Raw genomic sequence first — 21,694 nt, forward strand, 5'->3', positions numbered from 1 at the left:
ACAGAATATACATTCTTCTCAGCACCACATCACACTTATTCTAAAATTGACCACATAATTGGTAGTAAAACACTCCTCAGCAAATGTGAAAGAACAGAAATCACAACAAACTGTCTCTCAGACCACAGTGCAATCAAATCAGAACTCTGGATTAAGAAATTCACTCAAAACTGCACAACTGCATGCAAACTGAGCAACCTGCTCCTGAATGACTACTGGGTAAATAACAAAATGAAGGCAGAAATAAAGATGTTCTTTGAAACCAATGAGAACAAAGACACAACATACCAGAATCTCTGGGACACATTTAAAGCAGTGTGTAGAGGGAAATTTATACCACTAAGTGCCCACAAAAGAAAGCAGGAAAGATCTAAAATTGACACCCTAACATCACAATTAAAAGAACTAGAGAAGCAAGAGCAAACAAATTCAAAAGCTAGCAGAAGGCAAGAAATAACGAAGATCAGAGCAGAACTAAAGGAGATAGAGACACAAAAAAACTTTCAAAAAATCAATGAATCCTGGAGCTGGTTTTTTGAAAAGATTGACAAAATAGACCACTGGCAAGACTAATAAAGAAGAAAAGAGAGAAGAATCAAATAGATACAATAAAAAATGATAAAGGGGATGTCACCACCAATCCCACAGAAATACAAACTACCATCAGAGAATACTATAAACACCTCTATGCAAATAAACTAGAAAATCTAGAAAAAATGGATAAATTCCTGGACACATACAACCTCCCAAGACTAAACCAGGAAGAAGTTGAATCTCTGAATAGACCAATAACAGGCTCTGAAATTGAGGCAATAATTAATAGCCTACCAAACGGATTCACAGCCAAATTCTATCAGAGGTACAAAGAGGAGCTGGTACCATTCCTTCTGAAACTATTTCAGTCAATAGAAAAAGAGGGAATCCTCTCTAAATCATTTTATGAGGCTAGCCTGGGAGAGACACAACAAAAAAAGAGAATTTTAGGCCAATATCCCTGATAAACATCGATGTGATAATCCTCAATAAAATACTGGCAAACCGAATCCAGCAGCACATCAAAAAGCTTATCCACCATGATCAAGTCGGCTTCATCCCTGGGATGCAAGGCTGGTTCAACATATGCAAATCAATAAACGTAATCCATCACATAAACAGAACCAGTGACAAAAACCACATGATTATCTCAATAGATGCAGAAAAGGCCTTTGACAAAATTCAACAGCCTTTCATGCTAAAATCTCTCAATAAACTAGGTATTAATGGAACATATCTCAAAAAAATAAGTACTACTTATGACAAACCCACAGCCAATATCATACTCAATGGCAAAAACTGGAAGCATTCCATTTGAAAACCAGCACAAGACAAGGATGCCCTCTCTCACCACTCCTATTCAACATAGCGTTGGAAGTTCTGGTCAGGGCAATCAGGCAAGAGAAAGAAATAAAGGGTATTCAATTGGGAAAAGAGGAAGTCAAATTGTCTCTGTTTGCAGCTGACATGATTGTATATTTAGAAAACCCCATCGTCTCAGCCCCAAATCTCCTTAAGCTGATAAGCAACCTTAGCAAAGTCTCAGGATACAAAATCAATGTGCAAAAATCACAAGCATTCCTATACACCAATAATAGACAAACAGAGATCCAAATCATGAGTGATGGATAAAGAATGTCAGGCCACCCTGAGGTCACAGAGCCAGTGATAGAAATAAATTTGAGATACCATCTCTCACCAGTTAGAATGGCGATCATTAAAAAGTCAGGAAACAACAGATGCTGGAGAGGATGTGGAGAAATAGGAACACTTTTACACTGTTGGTGGGAGTATAAATTAGGTCAACCACTGTGGAAGACAGTGTGGTGATTCCTCAAGGATCTAGAGCTAGAAATATCATTTGACCCAGCTATCCCATTACTGGGTACATACCCAAAGGATTATAAATCGTGCTACTGTAAAGACACATTCACATGTACGTTTATTGCGGCACTATTCACAATAGCCGAGACTTGGAACCAACCCAAATGCCCATCAATGATAGACTGGATTAAGAAAATGTGGCATGGTATATACCATGGAATACTATGCAGCCATAAAAAAGGATGAGTTCCTGTCCTTTGAATGGACATCGATGAAGCTGGAAACCATCATTCAAAGGAAACTATCACAAGGACAGAAAACCAAACACTGCATGTTCTCACTCATAGGTGGGAGTTGAACAATGAGACACATGGACACAGGGCGGAGAACATCACACACTGGGGCCTGTTGGGGGGTGAGGGGCTAGGGGAGGGATAAGATTAGAAGAAATACCTAATGTAAATGACGAGTTGATGGGTGCAGCAAACCAACATGGCACATGTATACCTGTGTAACAAACCTGCACATTGTGCTCATGTACCCTAGAACTTAAAAGTATAATAAAAACAGAAAAAAAAAGAGAGATACTAATAGCCAGTATTTATTAAACTAAGGTCTTATCATCTGCTAGGCACTGAGCTGAGTTGCTTATTTATTCTCACTCTCTTGGTCCTCTCAACAAACTCAAGAGGAATTACTCATTTTATGATAAAAGTGAAGCAACAGCAAGGTTAAATAACTCGCACAGGATTATACAGCTTTGGCTGCAGAATGGTGATTTGAACCCATATGCTTCACCACTACGTGATCCGTTCTTGTACATCACACAGCCTGCCTGTTGGCATTCTTGAAGGAAGATGACAGGACCGGGATAGGAAAGCTGCTGGGTGGATGAGAGTAGACACAAGTTTATCTAGAAATGTAATTGCCTAAGAAAAGGCTGGGGACAGAACTGGACTCATTTAGGAACTGTGAAATTTTGAGTGACATGGGCCACCCAGTGATTTGGAGGAGACTAGACATAAAAGAAACCCTATAGGGCATATCGTCCCATGGCTTCATTTTTAAAAATTAATCATGTTTGTGATAAATTCATAATTTTTTTTTGAGACAGGGTCTGGCTCTGTTGCCCAGCCTGGAGTGCAATGGCGCAATCTCAGCTCACTGCAGCCTTTGCCTCCTTGGCTCAAGCCATCCTTACACCTCAGCCTCCTGAGTAGCTGGGACTACAGGCACATGCCATCATACCTGGCTAATTTTTGTATTTTTTGTAGAGACACGTTTTTGCCATGTTGTCCAGGCTGGCCTTGAACTCCAAACTCAAGCAATCCACCCAGCTCAGCCTCCCAAAGTGCTGGGATTACAGGCATAAGCCACCATGCCCAGCTGTAGATTTTTATTGAAGTAAAAAATACATACAGAAAATCTGCTGAAAGTACTATGTGTATGTCCCATTGATTTTTAAAAATGAATATATCCACGTACCCAGTACCCAGATCAGGAAACAGAACATTAGCAGCTTCAGTGGTTTCCCTCATGCCGCCCACCCCATTCTAGTCACTACACTGCCCAAGGCTAATCAATATCCTGACTTCTAACATTATAGAGTAGTTTTGCCTGTTTGTGAACTTTATATGAATAGAATTATACAGTATGTGCTCTTTTGTGTCTGGTTTCCTTCGCTCAACATTATATTGTAAAATCCATTCCTATTGCTGCTTGCAGTTGCAAATTGTTCACTCTCATTGCTGTGGTTATCATAATCAATTCAACTGTTAACAGGCAGTTGAATGGTGCTGTTGTGAACTTTCTAGAGCCTGTATCTGTGTGTACACATGTACTCATTTTTGTTGGGTATAGCCTATAATTGAAATTGTTGATCATAAGGTATGTATGATGATTGGCTTCAGTAGGTACTGCCTTGGCTTCATTTTATAGATGATGGGAAAAGTAAATGCAGAAAGGGAAGAGATTTATCCAAGATCACCTGGCTGCTAAGCTAAGATTGGAACCTGAGTTTATTCTCTTCCAGTGCATTTGTCTAGGCCCCAATTTCAAGAAATGGCAGCCTAGAAATTCAGCAGAGTCTTACACATCACACATTTAATTGATGATCTGTCCTTATAATCAAACCCCTCGGGTAAGATGAAAACAATGACCAAGCATGAGAGGGGGTGCTGTTCAGTGGGGACATAATTGTAAATACCAATTTAGAGTGGAGGGAGCTGGTACAAGGTCTTCACATCCTATCAAAGAATAGCATACAGCATGTCTCTAAGTAAGATTTAGATTCAGCCTACTTCAGTGCCAGGCCCTGTAGATGGTGCTTTCCCATAGATTATCTCATTTACTCTTCTAAACAAAAACCAGATCAATTCACATTCTTAAGGATTCTAAAAGCATTATATCAAATGAGAGTAGATGAACTCTGTAAGTAAACAAGAGCAATGTAGAACAGTGCTTCTCAAACAATCTGCTAAAGGACCAATTCATCATAGAGCAATATTTTTGTAAAAAAAAATAAAAATAAAAAATTACTAGAAAAATAGAATGAAAAGATTCAAAATATAAGCTTCTGATTTTTATAATTAGATTAAACAGACAAAGTGTTGTTAAATTGCTATGAAAGTTTCTAAAAACTCTCAATTTCTACATTTATGTCATTGGCTAATTGTTGGGAACAGGCCCCCCAAAATCTGGCCATAAACTGGCCCCAAAACTGGCCATAAATAAAATCTCTGCAGCACTGTGACATGTTCATGATGGCCATAACACCTACGCTGGAAGCTTGTGGGTTTACCGGAATGAGGGCAAGCAACACCTGGCCCGCCCAGGGTGGAAAACCACTTAAAGGCGTTCTTAAACCACAAACAATAGCATGAGCGATCTGTGCCTTAAGGACATGCTTCTGCTGCAGATAACTAGCCCAACCCATCCCTTTATTTCGGCCCATCCCTTCGTTTCCCATAAGGAATACTTTTAGTTAATCTAATATCTATAGAAACAATGCTAATGACTGGCTGGCTTACTGTTAATAAATACATGGGTAAATCTCTGTTCAAGACTTTCAGCTCTGAAGACTGTAAGACCCCTGATTTCCCACTTCACATGTCTATATTTCTGTGTGTGTGTCTTTAATTCCTCTAGCGCCACTGGGTTAGGGTCTCCCCGACCGAGCTGGTCTTGGCAGCTAATAATGGTATCCAGATCAATACTGGTTTGCAGACTACACTGTGAGTAGCACTGATTTATAATTCACCACCCATGCCCACTGGCCTTTCCAGAAAGATTGATAATGATCTCACCAGTAGAAATGCTTGAATAACAAGGTATGGGCATAATATTGAGATCCTGGGAACCATTCCCACCAACACAGGTTACTGCATACATTAGCAGGACTTTATCGTTCCCCTGTCTGTCTTCCGAAAATTTCTTGCCCAGGAAGATAAAAAGCTATGAATAACTTTCTTGTTCTTTTCAAGTACTCCCCACCAAATCTCATTGAAATGAACATAAACCCATTAGACTTTTCAATAGCATTAAAAAGACTGTTTACTCTCCAAGACTCTTGGAAAGCTTTGCCTTGGGTCTACCAGTCCTAATCTATTATATCATGATCCTTAGTCGAACTTAATCAAGCACCATGCCACTGGAAGGCCTGTCTTCATCAAGATTCCAAAACCTTATAAATATCTCTTCCCCTACTCCAAGATGCTACTGAGACTCTGCCAAGGCAGGGCTCTCCTTATCATGGTGTACAAAAAATTCAGCTTTGCCTTCTTCCACAGGTTATTTTGCTGATATTTTCTGGGAGCTAGCATTCAACAATCAAGACTTTACTCTTCCTTTTAGCCTTGCTCAGTGGTTTTCCAAGTTTAATGAACATAACAATTACTGAGGAGTATTATATATGCAAAAGCATGCATGGGCAATTGAAGGAATCTCCATGGGTAATTTTGGTTATGCCACATTTAGGACTAAGCCTTGCATACAGATATTAGCAATTTTTGAAAGAATAAAGAACCACAGACTGTTAGAGCTGAAAGAAGCCCTAAATGGCAAGACATCAGGGTGTGAATCAGCTATTAATACATCGAAATCACCTGATGTAGTCTGTTTAAAAAACACCTATCCCTTGGTTTCACCTGAGATCTACTCAATCAGAATTTCTGGAGATGGGGCCTGTGAATGTAACAGACTTCTAAAGGACTGTGATGCACAATCAAGTTTGAGAACCACTGTTCTGTACCAACCATTTCCTTTTGTAGATGAGGAAATGGAGACTCAGAAAAGGGAGTAAACCTTTCCAAGATCACACCGCTATTGAGCTCCGTGTCTCTTAATTCCCTGACAAGAGCTCCCGGGGCTGGAGATACACTTTTGGAGACGTCCTATATCTGATATCCTGAACAAAAATGATTAATGATGTAATCAAAACACACTTATATTTTGGCTTCTCACCATCCCTTTAAGATTTATTGTCTAGGAGGAGTTGTAGTAATCTTCCCAGGCTAGCAGACATCATGACTTTTCTGCTGTTAGGTAAGAGGCACCAACTAAAGTAGAATTTTCAAAAAAAAAAAAAAAGGTAAAATTATTACTTTCAAGAAAAGATAAAATGAACCTATATGGTGTTGAGAATCTGTTGACTATCTTGTTTGTTAAATTTTAGTTCTACTCAGAAACTGTTGCTTGTCATTTTATTTAGTTTAAGGAAAGGTGGATGGGTTAATAAAAGGCTGAGTAACATCTCCTGGGAAGAAGCACAGCTGGCCCTGGCAGTAAGTGCAAGTGGGGTCTGGGAAAAGATTCAAGGTCCAAGCAGCTACTCCCCACGGGTTTCCATTACTCAGACCACGTGCCTTCTTGAGCACACTTCTTTGCTCCATTCTTTGGTTTCCCTACTCCTCAGCATGGACATGGCTAGAAACAGCCACCCTAGTTTTAACTGCGAATGATCATCAGTCACGAGCACAACTTCTGACAACAGTCTCTCCAGCTTAGCGCAGTCTTAACTGGGGCTAGCTGATCGGCTGCTCTTCAGTAAAGCAGTACCGCCCTTTGGATTGGGTGTTCACCCAGGTTCAGTCAGCTGTAGCCTAGAGGGAAGGGGCCACAAGGAGGAAACACAGTTGCCAAGGTGCTGTGAGTCTGTGTGTGAGAGGATAACTTGTGCACTCCAAGCTTCTCAGTCTTGGATGGGAGTAGAGACGAGGAGGTTGACGGTCATGGATAGGTTCAGGAGTGATTGGTTCTGCCCACTTTGGTGGGGCCTGGACACATTTTGGTTCACTGCAATAATTTCTTCCAGGAGCTGCAGTCTTGTGGGCGCAAGACGTGGGCTTGATAACCCCACAGGCAGTAGTGCTGCGGAAGAGCGAGCTCACCAGCCGCCGGCTGGAAGACCCTGGGAGAGTAGTAGGGTTGGGTTGGTTCTCAGATCTGTTTTGCGCCAGGCTGTGTGGTGGGTGCACAGCCTGGGTAAATAAAGCTTTCCGGCTCGACCGCTCCTAACCTGGGCACACACGGCCTCCTGTAAGGGGCAGTTTTGGGGCATCCTCCCTGCTTGGGGCAACCCAGGGGCGCAGGGCGCGGCCCCGGGAGCGCAGCTCCTTCCAGGGCAGAGGGCGGCGCGAGGGAGGGAGCGAGGGAGGGAGCGAGGGAAGGGAAAGGCGAGCGTGAGCTGCCTCAAATGCTTGGAATAATTCCGCTTCCGTTTGGAAAGCCGCAGCCTCAGTCCCGCCGCCGCCCGCTGCGTCCGCCCAGCACCAGCTCCGCGTCCCGACCGGCCCGCGGCAGCCTGCGCCGCGCCATGGCCACCTCCCCGCAGAAGTCGCCCTCTGTCCCCAAGTCTCCCACTCCCAAGTCGCCCCCGTCCCGCAAGAAAGATGATTCCTTCTTGGGGAAACTCGGAGGCACCCTGGCCCGGAGGAAGAAAGCCAAGGAGGGTGAGTGCGGCCAGGCCGGCCAGGCGGGCGGTGGGAGCTGGGGGTGCCGTAGGGGCCGAGGGGCCGGGGCGCTGGGGCCGGGCGGGAGCGCGCCGCGGGTGCCCGGCGCAGTGGGGCGCGCGGCGATGCGTGCGCGCGCTTCCCGGATACGTCGGGCAGGAGCTACGCGCGCCCCACACTGAGCACGGGGCTCGCGGGCCATCGAGGCCACCCCGCCCGCTCGCGGTCGCCCGGGCGCTGCCCTCCTGGGCCGGGGACCAGGCCAACGCCCCCGCCGGGCCGTGGGCGGGCGCCGCTTGGCGGCCGGAGGCGGCAGGACTGGAGCCCAGGCGGGGCCCCAGCCCGCAGGCAGCGCGATCCAGTAGGCCCTGCCCCGCCCTCTGCGCCCGAAGGCTGGCATTTCCCAAGTTTCCGCTGCAACTTTCCTGGGCGCCGTCACTTTTACTCGTTGCCTTCATTGGTCCTTAAAATCAGGTCGTTTCCTGGACCTGCTGACGTCCTCTGGCAGCGGCGTCGTGGCTTTGGCCTCTTCGGATCTTTTGTCCATCCCGAGGGCCGAGAAGGGCTCTGTTAATGGAGTAGGTGGACATCGAGTGTTTGTTGAATGAATGAGCGAAAAACTGGCAGACCTAGCGTGCCCTTGGTGTAATACACAATAAACTTCCACCAAAGGAGAAAACCTGCGTGAGACACAAACTTCGTCATGGGCCTGCTGTGAACTCAGGCATTCAGGGCTTTTGTAAAAACCTTTGTTTTCCCCACGAGAGTGAATTGAGGCGACCTTATTCTTTTTTTTTTTTCTTTTCAGGGTAGTTTGCATGTAGAATATTTTTTTCCCATGGACAGATTTTGCGTCCTGGTTTTTGGTTTGAAAACTGAGGTGGCAGTTCTCAGGAGGCACTATGGTGACTGGTGTGTAGATAGAAGTTGCTGAGTTAAAAATTTTTGTTTTAAACATTTTTTAATTGATGCATGATGTACATAGTTTTGGGGCACATGTGATAATTTAATACATTCATATAATTTGTAAAGATCAAATTGCACAGGAAAGGGGTCCCAATCCAGACCCCAAGAGAGGGTTCTTGGATCTCACGCAAGAAAAAATTCAGGGTGAGTACACACAGTAAAGTGAAAGCAAGTTTATTAAGAAAGTAGAGGAATAAAAGAATGGCCACTCCATAGACAGAGCAGCCTGGGGCTGCTGGTTGCCCATTTTTATGGTTATTTCTTGATGGTATGCTAAACAAGGGGTGGATTATTCATGTCTCCTCTTTTTAGACCATATAGGGTAACTTCTGGACGTTGCCATGGCATGTGTAAACTGTCCTGGCGCTGGTGGGAGTGTTATCAGTGAGGACGACCAGAGGTCACTCTTGTCGCCATTTTGGTTTTGGTGGGTTTTAGCCGACTTCTTTACTGCGACCTGTTTTATCAGCAAGGTCTTTATGACCTATGTCTTGTGCCGACATCCTATCTCATCCTATAAGTTAGAATGCCTTAACCTTGTGGGAATGCAGCCCGGTAGGTCTCACTCAGCCTTGTTTTACCTGGCCCCATTCAAGATGGAGTTGCTCTGGTTCACATGCCTCTGACAAAATCAGTGTACTTGGGATATCCATCACGTTAAATATTTGTCTTTTCTCTATGCTAGACCATTGGAATGCTAGATATTTTTGAAATATACAAGAGGTTATTGTAAAATATAGTTACTTTACCAATCTAACACTAGGTCTTCTTATATCAAATGGTATATTTGTAACAATTAATCAAGTTCTCTTCCCCCCTAAAAAATGTTTTTAATAGATCGCTCCGTGAATCGGAAATAACCTTTTGAAAGCTGTGATGCTGTGTGAAATGTTTCATGTTTGTAAGTCATCTTAAAGTATAAAAACATCTTCAGCGTTGAGGATTATCAGACTTGATGAAGAACTAGACTTCTGTTCCCTAGATTGAAACGAGAAGCAGCAAAAACATAGGAAAGTTTCCCCACATTGGTTATTTTGGTAACCCATTGAGTAGTGTACAGTTGGTGGCAAATCATGAAACCCTGGCTTGGAAAGCTCTTTTCTAGACCATGTTTCTAACTTCTTCCTTACAGGATTCCTGACATAGTCTCATCCAGTTTAAAATGGGGCAACTGAGAAATATTGAGGCTCATGACCTACCAGGATAACCATCTTTACCTACTCTGTAGAAAGGTTTATTTTATATTTAGCCCGAAATTTATCTCTGTACCTATCACTGTTGGTGGAGCCAGAGAATGAGTCTGGGGTGGCCCTTTATTAATACCTTGCTGAAGTAGGCTATCCTGCTTTCTAGAGTCTTCTCTCCACCAGGCCCAACATCCTCTGTTCTTCACAGACATAATTTTAAGGCCTTTTGCATCCTGTCTCTTTAGTTTCAGTCAGGGTCCCTGCAGGAAAAAGAAGGCCAATTTAGATGAGATTTTGAAAATAATTTAGTGAAAGGGCTATTGACAGAGCTGTGGGCAGGGTTAAGGGAACTAAGAAGGGATGCTGAGGTCCCTAGGGGCTAGCAACAGGGGGAAGCTCTTAATGACTCCGAGGCCTGAGGGACAAGGGAAGCAAATTGGAACCTATTGCAAGCTGGGGTTATGGACGAGGGCTGCTGGACTGGAACTATAGTCACAGAGGGATGCAGCTACTGTCAGAAATATGCAGACAGAGCAAGGAGAGAGTGGCACAAGAAATGCACATTCTGCATGTTCTCTGTCTTCTTGCCCTTGCATCACCTACTGGTGCTAAACCCAGTGGGAAGCCATCAGAGCAAGGGATCTGCAATAGATAGGGGCAGCGTCCATGGGGCACAGAGCAGTGCAGAGAATAGATCACAGCGGGGACGGGGGAAATGGAGAATACCTAGCAGATCAACCTGTTACCAGACCCGCTCAAAGTGAGCTCTCCAGAAGTCACCATAGTACAGTTGTGCAAGCCAGCCACCCCAGATTAGGACTGTCACCTCCCTTATTCTAGCACAGACACTATGTTTTTTTAAGGCAGCTAAGGTTGCTTCTAACTATTCTGCCAGCCACGTCACACTGTGATCTCTCACTGAGCTTGCTATCAGCTTACTCAAAGACATTTTTATATTTGTTGCTCCTAAATCACAGCCTTCCCTATCTTGGATTTACTCAGTTGGGTTTTTGAAACCAAGTGCAAGATCTTATTTTCATCCCTGTTATATTTCACCGTAAAGTCCTGATTCTGTCATTCAGTCTGTCAACTAATCCAGGGGCTGTAAATGGGTGAATGGAAGAACACAGAGCCTCTTCTGAAGGGCCAGCCACCATCCAGCTCCAGCTGCTTGCTGCGGCATATGGTATTTCTGCAAGCCCAGGCAAAGAAGGGAGTGGGTTGGTCTGAAATGACTGCCCTTAGTGGGTATGTGCTAGATCTCAATGATCAGCGCTGAAGTGATGGTTAGTAGGTGTGGGGCCCCATTAACCATCACTTCAGTAATAATAAGGCCGGGTCTTGCTCTGCATCCTGGATAAGCTCACAGCTTTGTGCTCTGTAGAATCTGCCTTCTTCCACTTTCTCTCTGGTGTCCTTGAACCTCTCATTCTTCATTCCTCAAGATCACTGCCATCAGTCTGCCCACAGATTATCTCAGTGCTTTGGTGTAGCATTCTCCGAGGCCCAAGGACTCCCATTCATTCATTTGGTTCCTGCTATGCCCCACTGTAGGACACAACAAATGGAAAGATATAATACTTGTTAGAATACAGTTGACCCTTGAACTATCTGGGGGTTATGGACATTGACCCCCTGTACAGTCAAAAATCTGTGTATAGTTTTTAACTCCCCCCAAACTTAACTGCTAATAGCCTATCGTTGACCAGAAGCCTTACTGATAATAGTTAGTCAACACATATTTTGTATTATATACTATATTCTTACAATAAAGAAACTGGAGAAAAGAAAATGTTATTAAGAAAATCATAAGGAAGAGAAAATACATTTGCAAAACTGTGCTGCATTTATCGATACTGTAAGTTTACGTCGTCTGACTGAAATGGTGGGTAACCACAGCTGCACACCTCAACCTATGGTACATATCAAGCAATTCAACTTTTCTTATAATGTCATGACTTTTCTCTGATACTTGGGAGTACTTCTAGCATCTCTAGTGGCACTTCGTTAGAGTTCCATGGTGTTAGTCAAGGTTTACGGTATTTCACTAAACATGAAAAATATGCAAGAACCTCAAGAGATCACTTTTAACTGCTATACACAATTTACTGGAGAGATGAACTGTTCACGTGGAGATGATTAGTGTCATACGGTGTTTTAAGCAGATACTTGCAACACTTGAGCTCACCACAATAGCAACAGGAGGTAGCTGTGAAATTATTACAGTAGTACAGTATGTACTACAGTTCATTTTGTGCAGTGAGGATTTAATCTTTACGTTTACATTTCTCTCATCTGCAAATGGCATCACGCACAGTTTTTGTGTGTATGTGTACATTTTGACATTTCGATAAGTTCTAATTTTTTATAATAGATTTGTTTATATTTTATGGTAGTAAATGAGAGGGCAGACAAGTATCGATGTATATTTTATGCATTCATGACATGAGTAACTTTTTCTTATTTTTTTTTATATTTCTAGGCTACATGGTTCATCTCAAGGTTTTTCTAATTGTCACAGATCTCCAAAAATATTTTCCCGTATTGTTATTGAAAAAATTTGTATATAAGTGGACCCTCACAGTTCAAACCTGTGTTGTTCAAGGATCGACTCTATATAGGTTAATAATTTCATGTAAAAAATGTCCTCCTAAGGAAAACTCCATCATAGAATGACTATGAGTCTCATAAGAATGCACTCAACTAGTCATCACTCCTGTGTTTTCATAAGAAAAAACAGTGTTAGAGTCCAAGAGAGAACAGGGGTTAAAAGCATGGTCTTTAGGATTAGACACATTTCAATTTGATTTCTGGTTCAACCCCTTATTTATTCTATGACTTAAGACAAGTTACTTAACCCCTGTAAGCCTCTGTGTCTTCATCTATAAAATGAGAATAGGAATTCCTTCTTTACATGGAAGTTGTGAGGTTAAATTAGATCGAGAATATAAAATGCATTGCATGGCACAAGTAATGGTAGCTATTAAAATTGACAACTCAATTTTCATTGGTCTTTGAAATTTGAAATAGTCTTTTTATTATGGACTGCACTGGCTTTTTCAGGTTCTGTAAATAGCCTAGTAGCCCATGACTAATGGAGCCTGTGGGACACTGTTTTGTCCCTTTAGGAGTTAAGGGATCTTTCTTTGCAAGTGAGATCCTCCCTTTTCCCAGGATGACAATTTCAGCACTTTATCTGGGCCCCTTCTTATGAGTTGTAGCTTAAGTGGCTTTTGTTTTTCTCTGTTGATCTTTTTCTTCTTCTTTTGGGTTTTTAATTCCATTTCTGTTGGACATGGCCCTCCTGTGTGGATTCTTTCACTACCCTTTCAGAGTCTACTTGCCAGAGGGCCACTTTTCAACTTTCTTTCTCTGAAACTGTCCTCAAGACGTGCTCTTTCAAGGAACACCAACTTGAATTGTACCTCTCTGCTGAAGGCACCCGAATTAGATCGGCAGCACTGGTCATTCCTGTCGTTTACCCATTCATTTAAGTTTTTATCCCCCAGAGTTTTACATTTTGATCAGGACCTGAAGTATCCAATGAAGGCTTTAATTTCATAATTCTTCTAATAATACTAGTTCTTACCACTTGATTCTCATTGGCTGCCCAGTGTTGCTGGAGAAAAATCCACAAACCTTGCAACAAATGTCTGGTTTCTAGAGTGAGTAGAACCCTTAGCACTGCAGAGCTACCCTTTTCTTCTAATCAGGGTGCATTCTCATTTTTCCAAAGTACATCTTTTTTTGTAGAGACATGGTCTTGCTATGTTGCCCTGGTGGGTCTCGAACTCCTGGGCATATCTATCTTTTTCTTAAATTTTTTTGATATTTCTAGATCACAAAATTCATCTGCAATTTTTTCAAATTGTTGCAGTTCTCAAAAAAGTTTCTAATACATTTATTTTGAAAATTTGCATGTAAGTAGACTCTTGAAATTCAAACCTGCATTGTTCAAGGGGCACGCCTTGAACAATGGTACCCAAGTTGTTGTCCATAGCCCCTAAAACCCTTCCCTGGATCTTCAAATAGAAATTTGAGACCAGCTATGAGCTCCTTCAAGTTCCCTTTCTACCATATCTGGCCAGTCCCACCCATATGTGCAACTGTCTTTTTGTGCTCCCCTCCTGCCCTAGTCCCTTCCAAGGAGGTCCCTTCTCTCCTTGCTCACAAGGCCATTTCTTTCAGCTTCCTCCAAGACTTGGCATAGCCAGATATGCTATTTCTCATATCCCATCTTTTTTTGCCACTCTGTAAATATGCTTGATGTTCTGTAAATATGCTTGAGTCTTTCCTATTTGGAGAAAATCTCCTGATACGGTTTCCTCTTTAGCTACTCACCAGATGCCTTGAAAGAGTTATCTCTACCTGCTTCTCTTTTCTTATCTCCCAGTCACCTTCTGATCCATTTTTCCCATTTTTTCAGCAACTATTTATTGAGTGCCTAACATGTACCATGCACTGTACTAGGTGCTAGAAAGGAAAACAAAACAAAAACTCCTGCCTTCCTGGAGCTTACATTCTAATAGGGGAGACAGGTAATAAACAAGATAAATTGGTAACGTATGTATTTTGTTTGAGTGGTAGTAAGTACTAGAGAGCAGAATAAAGCAAGAAAAAGAGAAATGGAGGGTTGTGGTCTGAGGATGGTTGTCAGTATTAAGTAGGATGGCTAGAGAAGGCCTTACTAAGAAGGGTAGATTTGAGTCCCAATCTGAAGGAGTTGAGGGAGAGAACCACATGTATATCTTGGAAAATAACATTCCAGATGGAAGGAATGACAGATGCAAAGACCTTAAGGCAGGTGCGGACCTGGTACATTATTGAGGACCAAGAAGGAGGTTGATGTGACTGGAGAAGAGAGTGAGCATGATTGTGGAATGGGGGTTGGTCCTGGGCATAACGAGAGGAAGGGCAGAGGCAGGTTTTGTAGGGCTCTGGAAGCCATTGTAAAACTTGGGCCTTTACTCAGAGTTAGATGGGAAGACTTGGGAAGACTTTGTGCAGAGGAATGGCGTGATCTCACTTCTGTTTTAACTGATGGTGCTAAAACACCATCGCTCAGATGGTGTTAAGTGACTGAAGCAGACAGAGATGAAGCAGGGAGATGAGGCAAAAGGTTTCTAGAATGAGGCTGGGCATGGTGGCTCATGCCTGTAATCCCAGCACTTTGGGAGGCCAAGTGGGTGGATTGCTTGAGCTCAGGAGTTCAAGACGAGCCTGGGCAACATGGCAAAATCCCATCTCTACAAAAAATTAGCCATGGGTGGTGGTGCACACCTGTAGTCCCAGCTACTCAGGAGGCTGACATGGGAGGATTGCTTGAGCCCAGGAGTTTGGGACTGCAGGGAGCTGTGATCACACCACTGCACTCCAGTCTATGTGACAGAGCAAGTCCCTGTCTCGATAAATAATAAATAAATAAAGACTACTACAATGACCCAGCTGAGAGATGGTAGTGGTCAGGAACAGTGGTAGCAAGGGAAGGAGTGAGGGCCAAATTCTGGATATATTTTTAAAATACAGCAGATCTTGATGAAAGATCGGATGGCAGGTTAAGAGCAGAATTAAGATGACCCCAGAGGTTTTGGTCTGGGCAACTAGAAAGATGAACTGATTTTAACTGAGTTGGAGAATCCTGCAGGAGGTCAGCAACTTTTTCTGAAAGGGCCAAATAGTAACTATCTAAGGCTTTATGAGACCTATGACCTGGTTTGCACTATTCAAGTCTGCCTTCGCTGCCATAGACAATAGGTCAATGAACAAGTGTGGCTGTGTTCCCATGTAATTTTAGTTATGGTCACTGAAATTTGAATTTCCCATGATTTTCATGTGTTACAAAAGATGCTTCTTTTGTTTCTTCTCAGCTATTGAATGAAGCATGTACATGTACATGAGAATGTCAAAACCATTCTTAGCACTCGGGCTGTACAAAATAGATGGCAGCCTGCACATGACCCAAGGGCAGTAGTTTGCTGCCCCATCCTCCATTTTATTCCCCATGTCTAATCATCTTTTATGAAATCCTGCTGAGTCTACCGTCACTAAATATCTAAATATCACTGCTTTAATTCATCCTTCACAAGTGCTCTGGATTGTTTGTTCATTTTCAAAATTTTTACTCTTATTTTCCACCTGAGATACTGTGTTATCCACCCAGCCAGGCTTCCTATCATGGTTCCATTTTTGTTCAACCCATTCTTCATCCTTTTGCCACTACATTGTTTTTTAAAGCACAAAGAGAACTTCTCTTCAGGACAAATTTCTTAGCATGCTGTCCAAGGCCTTCACAGCTACTCCTTCCTTTACCTTTTTGCTGTCTCCTCTATTTCCCTTCCAATAAATCTCCATTTTTACCATGGGAAACCACTGTTTATCCCCCAAACACGTCATTTTCTTTCACATGTTTATGCCTTTACATGCTGTTCCATATTCTGGAAAGACCTTTTCCCTTTCCTATACAACCAACTTCTATTCATTCATAAAGACCCAACTCAGAAGTCCCCTTCTGCATGAAGCCTTCCACAGTGCCCCCAGGAAGAGTGAGATGCTTCCTCCTCTGTAATCCCACAGTGCCTTGTCTATACTCTGCTAGCACTGGTCATGTTGCATTGCAGCTGCTTGTCATACACTATGGTGAGAGCCCTCCTGCCTACCATAATATCATCAAACACATAGTTATTAGAATTTCTGTGGAATGAATTTCCCCATATTTACCTTGATGAAAATAGCCCACCATTAACTGGCCATGTAATCTTAGACAGATCTCTTCCCCTTTTGGTGTTATTTGCCCATTTCTAACATTAGAAGATGAGGCTAAATAACCTCTTAGGCCCCTGCTGCACTGGTATTCTATGGTTTCTGAGCTCTTATTTCACCCAGCTTCTCTCAAATTCAGTTTTATTGTCTGTGTAGAGTGGTCTGGGAATTACATCATCACAAAGACCTCTTTCTTTCCTCTACTAATGAAGGCACCTCTGTGTCGGGAGGAGGAGATGGATACCAGGATAAGTGGGCCCCGGCCCAAGGACACCTCCATATTAGGAATCAGCCTTCTTGTCTCATGGAATATCTCTATTTGGTTAACAAGCACAGGTCATAATTATGTTCCAGCCATTAGTCCAAGAGAAGAGATGAAATCCTCATGTAAACATTTGTAAGCATCTAAAATCTCCTCACTGTCATGGAAGAAAGAACAACATTTAAGGAAAGCCCTACAATCATTTCAAAAATAAAATACTTTAAAAAAGTAGATGTAAACACATTCTGTTAGGTTTTCAATAGGTTGTGCAGCCTGAAATCAGTAGGAAATCCAATGAGGGCTTTGCCCGAGGACCAGAGCACCCCCACAAGGAGACCTCCTCCTGCATAGGCCCTGGGCAGCATCCTTTCTTTTTTGTTTTTTCTGCAGGTGCCATGAGGGGAGCCGTTGTGGTATCTTTGGTGCCTAGCATACTACTTAGTACTTAACCAATGCTCCCTAAAATGCTTCTTTTTATTTTATTTTATTTTATTTTTTTTGAGATGGAGTCTAGCTCTGTCGTCCAGGCTGGAGTGCAGTGGCGTGATCTCGGCTCACTGCAAGCTCCGCCTCCCGGGTTCACACCATTCTCCTGCCTCAGCCTCCTGAGTAGCTGGGACTACCAGTAGATGGGACTACAGGCACCTGCCAACACACCCGGCTAATTTTTTTGTATTTTTAGTAGAGATGGGGTTTCACCGTGTTAGCCAGGATGGTCTCGATCTCCTGACCTTGTGATCCACCCTCCTCGGTCTCCCAAAGTGCTGGGATTACAGGCGTGAGCCACCGCGCCCAGCCCCTAAAATGCTTCTTAACTGTCTGAATCATCATTGGGCATCTTATTCCCATAGAGGGAGTCCCCAGGTTACCCCAAACTCTGCTTTAACCTTGGATGACTCTTCTGGTCCCCAGATTCTATCCAGGTCTCTATTTTTGAATGTGTGTGTGTGTGTGTGTGTATGTAGCTTATGAAAATGCCTCATCCCTACCCCTAGGAATCTCTTTTCCTTTTGCAGGAAGACATTATCAGTTAATCCTGTTATTTGACAAAGGCCTGTGAGACCAGAGGGTCCTAGAGCCCATGGGCACTGATTTTGCAGTGGCAGCAGTGAGCCCGGAGGAGGCCCATCGTTTGGGGGTTTTGGGGTGGGGAGGGTGCGGGGGGTGACCAGATGGAATGTGAAGGCCAGTTGACTTCTTTGTTTTCATCCAGAAAACCTTGCTTTTCAGAAATGGCTTGGTATATATTTATATGAAGGAGGACTAAGGTAAAAGAGCCCAATAGCAAGATTTAGGAGAGATAAGAGACGTACAGACCAAAACTCTATAGGAGAGATTCAGAGTTCCCTTAATTCCCCAAAGTCTGTCTCATTCTCCCTCCCCTACCTATTCCATCCCCACTTGCCCATCTCAGCTTCATTTCTTCACTAAAGTGCAAAGTGAAGGCAACTGAAAATCAGCCAGATGCAGAGCCACTATCATTCCTCCTCAACAAGAGTCTCCTCACTTCAGCCCTCCCCCAAAAGACAGAACTCACCAAGAGGAGAAGATGGCTGGAGGGCATGCCTTTGGTGAGCTTTGCCTAGCCTCAGTTAATTGCAGCTGCTTAATTTTTGTTCAGGCCTGGGACAAATGTTAGCTTGATGTGTGGATCACTATAGGACTTACCTAAAATCTGGTTCTACTAGCATTTACTAAGTGATAATTCTGTTTGCTTGGAACAGGCCAGCCTGCCAAAGCCTTAGTAAACTGACACGTGACCAGTGTCACTGTTTTTGCTTCAAACCAGCTTTAGGGCAATGAGAGGCCATGGATGGAAGAGGCAGTGAACTTTTATCAGCTTAAACATAAACTTTCTTAATGACTGCACACTCTCTTGGGGGAAAGAAGAATGAACCAAATCACTTACCATCTGATTTTTTTTAATAAAAGTTTTTCCTTCCCCGTTATAAAATTAGCCCATGCTTATGGGATTTATGGAAAAATAGATAAAACCATTGTGCAAAGTTCCAGCTCCCAAAGGGAATTGCTATTAGCGTTTTGCTTCATTTCTTTCTATTCTTCATTATAATTTTTTTCTTTTTTAGTATTGTGAGTATACTATGTATGTTGTAAAGATAAGTTTTTTATCTTTTTCATTTATTATAATGTAAATATTTTTGTGTTATAAATCTTATTAAACACAATTTTATAGGCACATAATACTCCATTGAGTGATTATCTTGTTGTTTACTTTGGTCTTCATTTTTTTCTTCTGTAAATAATGCAACCTAAAGCTTTTTTAAAAAAATTCAGAGTACTTTACTTTGGGTAAAGTCCTAAAAGTGCAATTATAGGGCCAGAGTGTGACAATTAGCTTGTTTATCCTCAATAGGTTAGAACTGATAGCCAAGAAGAAATGGTTGCCGTTAATCATTATCAGAGGGATCTGAGTGATCCCTCTGATAGGTTGCTTGGAAGTAAAAGCAACATTGTGAGGCTGAAAGTTTCTATTTGCTTTGGGCTGGCAGGGCCAGGTTACCTAAGGGGTAGGATGGGAGGAAGATGGGTCAGGGAGAGGAGATTTCCAGCCTGGCCAGTAACGTGCTCAGAAGCAGGCCTTTACTTGAGAACGTTCTCTATGGCCATCTTTCCATCCATATATGGCCCTGTATATCACCCCAGTGTCTACTCCCTTCTGACAGAGCCCAGAGTGTGGCTGCCCTGGGAACTGCCATCCTTGAAGCTGTCTGAGAAGCATGGCCACCATCCCCTCTTCCCCTCTGCGCCCTCGCCACTCCTGTGTGAGACCCAGTGGAGGTCTAGTCAAGAAGTCTCTTTCTCTTGTACACTTTTCTCCCCACCTCCCAGCTTCTGAGTTCTTGGACTTACCCCAAACTTGGCAATTACAGACACATGAGAGGTAATTGCAAGACAGTGGGCTGAGTGCTGCAGTAGACGCATTTAGGTGGAACCCTTAGGAGACATGGTGATTTCAAGCTGGGTCTTCATGCCAGCAAAGGGATCCCCTCCCACCCATTTCTCCTCCAGGGCAACAAGAGAAGGGATGGGCTTTGGGAACCTGAGTTTCAGCTGGTTTTGACAGAGTGGGTTGGGCTGATGCCTCAGGGGCTCAGTTTCCTCTACCTACATTAGAAGTCAGTAGGCAGGTATCTCATCGCATCTCTGAAGAATGGATCTGAGCCAGTTGGAGCATGTCATTATCACACCTGACACCTCAGGGAGTGTTTCTGAGGAGTCAGTGGAGGAGGTGGATGCTCTCCCTGGGAGGGATGTGTCAGGGCATTTATTTCATCATTGAATCATACTCTTTTCCGTTCACCCATTCCCTTATCTCTTTTAAAATCCAGAGGCAACCCTCCTCTTCTACTCTGAAAAGCAGCCTGGCTCTGGGGAGCCGTGAATGAGGCTCTTCATGAAAATGCAGCCTATCTCTTGGGGATGATGATGAACTACCAAGGGGCACGGCTGGGGGCCTGTTTCTCCTCCCTTGATGACATAAACCCAGGTGGAACAGACTCTGTGCTCGTTTCTTTCCAGGAAACATTCATAGGCAGAATCGTTAATCTGCCAATTGCAGTATTACATTGACTTTCCAATTCAAAACGATTATTCTGAAAGCATTTTTTGTCTTGGCTATCATGGTTTTGGCTGTGGGATGTGTTGAGAGCCCCTGGTGGGGATGGGGAAGGAGAGAGGAATTCAGGAGAGGTCTGTAGTTCTAATCACCATGTTTAGGAAGCAGGGCACGCCAGGTCTGTTGAGGTGGTCAGTGAGATGGCAGGGTGCAGAGATTCTGAGCAGAGAATTCTTGGCATCTCTTGAGTGCCTGAGTCCTGAATCAAGGAGACTCCTCAGATTCCAGGGTGAGGTCTCAGATTCAGAGTCCTGGGGACAGAAGCTGGCAGAACGTAGCAGGCAGGTTACAACCCTAGCTGAGTAGGTAAGGGGCAGAGGCTGCTGTAGTCTCTATGTGGAATCAAAACTCCTGGCCCTGCAAAGTAGAGGTCGGTGGGGAGGCTCAAAAAGGGACCCTGGCTCTTGCCTCCCTCACCCTATTCTCCCACACTTGAGACTTGAAAATAAACTTTCCTCTCTGTTGGGAGGGGTTTTCCTATTTACCATGAGGCTGAGCTCTCCCTGGCTCTCAGCCCTGGTGAGGCAGACCTGCAGATGACAGGTAATTAATAATGACAGCTGGGAGAAGTTGGGGCAGCAGGAATCAACAGTTTTGATGCTGTTTGCAAAACACAGGAGGAGGGTAACACAATTCCATTTTAAAGCAGCTCTCAGGATACAGGCAAGTCCTGAAATAGCCCCATGTAAGGAGTAGCAGCTGCCTCTTGGCTGAGTGTTGCAAGGCCTCTCTTGGTGGGCTCAGCATCTCCTTCAGCACATGCCCAAGTTCCCAGAGAACAGAATGATCCCTTCGCCTGCATTTCCTCCATGGCCATCATTACAGTAAATTGCAAGGCTCTCATGATGACTGTAGAGAGGCAGATTGATTTGTTCCTTCTGACTGTCACTGTGCTGAACGTGGCCGGGGTGATGGGCACCCAGATTTCACACCTTGTAATGGCCCTGCCAGGGTGGATGTTAGCGCAATTGGGACCTGACGCTTCAATAAATCTGAGACATTCTGCTGTGGAGATCAAAGTTCGGAATTGCTTAAATTGGTGTTGGAGCAGGTGGGAAACAGGAGTCCAGGGCCATGA

The 21,694-nt window shown here is 43.6% G+C and overlaps 1 protein-coding gene across 1 annotated transcript in view; it reads left to right on the top strand.

The window, feature by feature from the left end:
• Positions 1 to 6,975: 6,975 nt before the first annotated feature.
• PARVA (parvin alpha) overlaps positions 6,976 to 21,694 on the top strand; it is a 165,564-nt gene continuing 150,845 nt past the window's right edge. Inside the window, exons 1-2 of the mRNA XM_030829036.1 lie at positions 6,976 to 7,280; positions 7,583 to 7,805. Coding sequence (XP_030684896.1) covers positions 7,056 to 7,280; positions 7,583 to 7,805 — 448 coding nt within the window. The 5' untranslated portion in view covers positions 6,976 to 7,055. The remainder of the gene's footprint in view (positions 7,281 to 7,582; positions 7,806 to 21,694) is intronic.

This window comes from Nomascus leucogenys, chromosome 15 (genome assembly GCF_006542625.1).
Source record: "Nomascus leucogenys isolate Asia chromosome 15, Asia_NLE_v1, whole genome shotgun sequence".
In the NCBI taxonomy this organism is placed as follows: Eukaryota; Metazoa; Chordata; class Mammalia; order Primates; family Hylobatidae; genus Nomascus; species Nomascus leucogenys.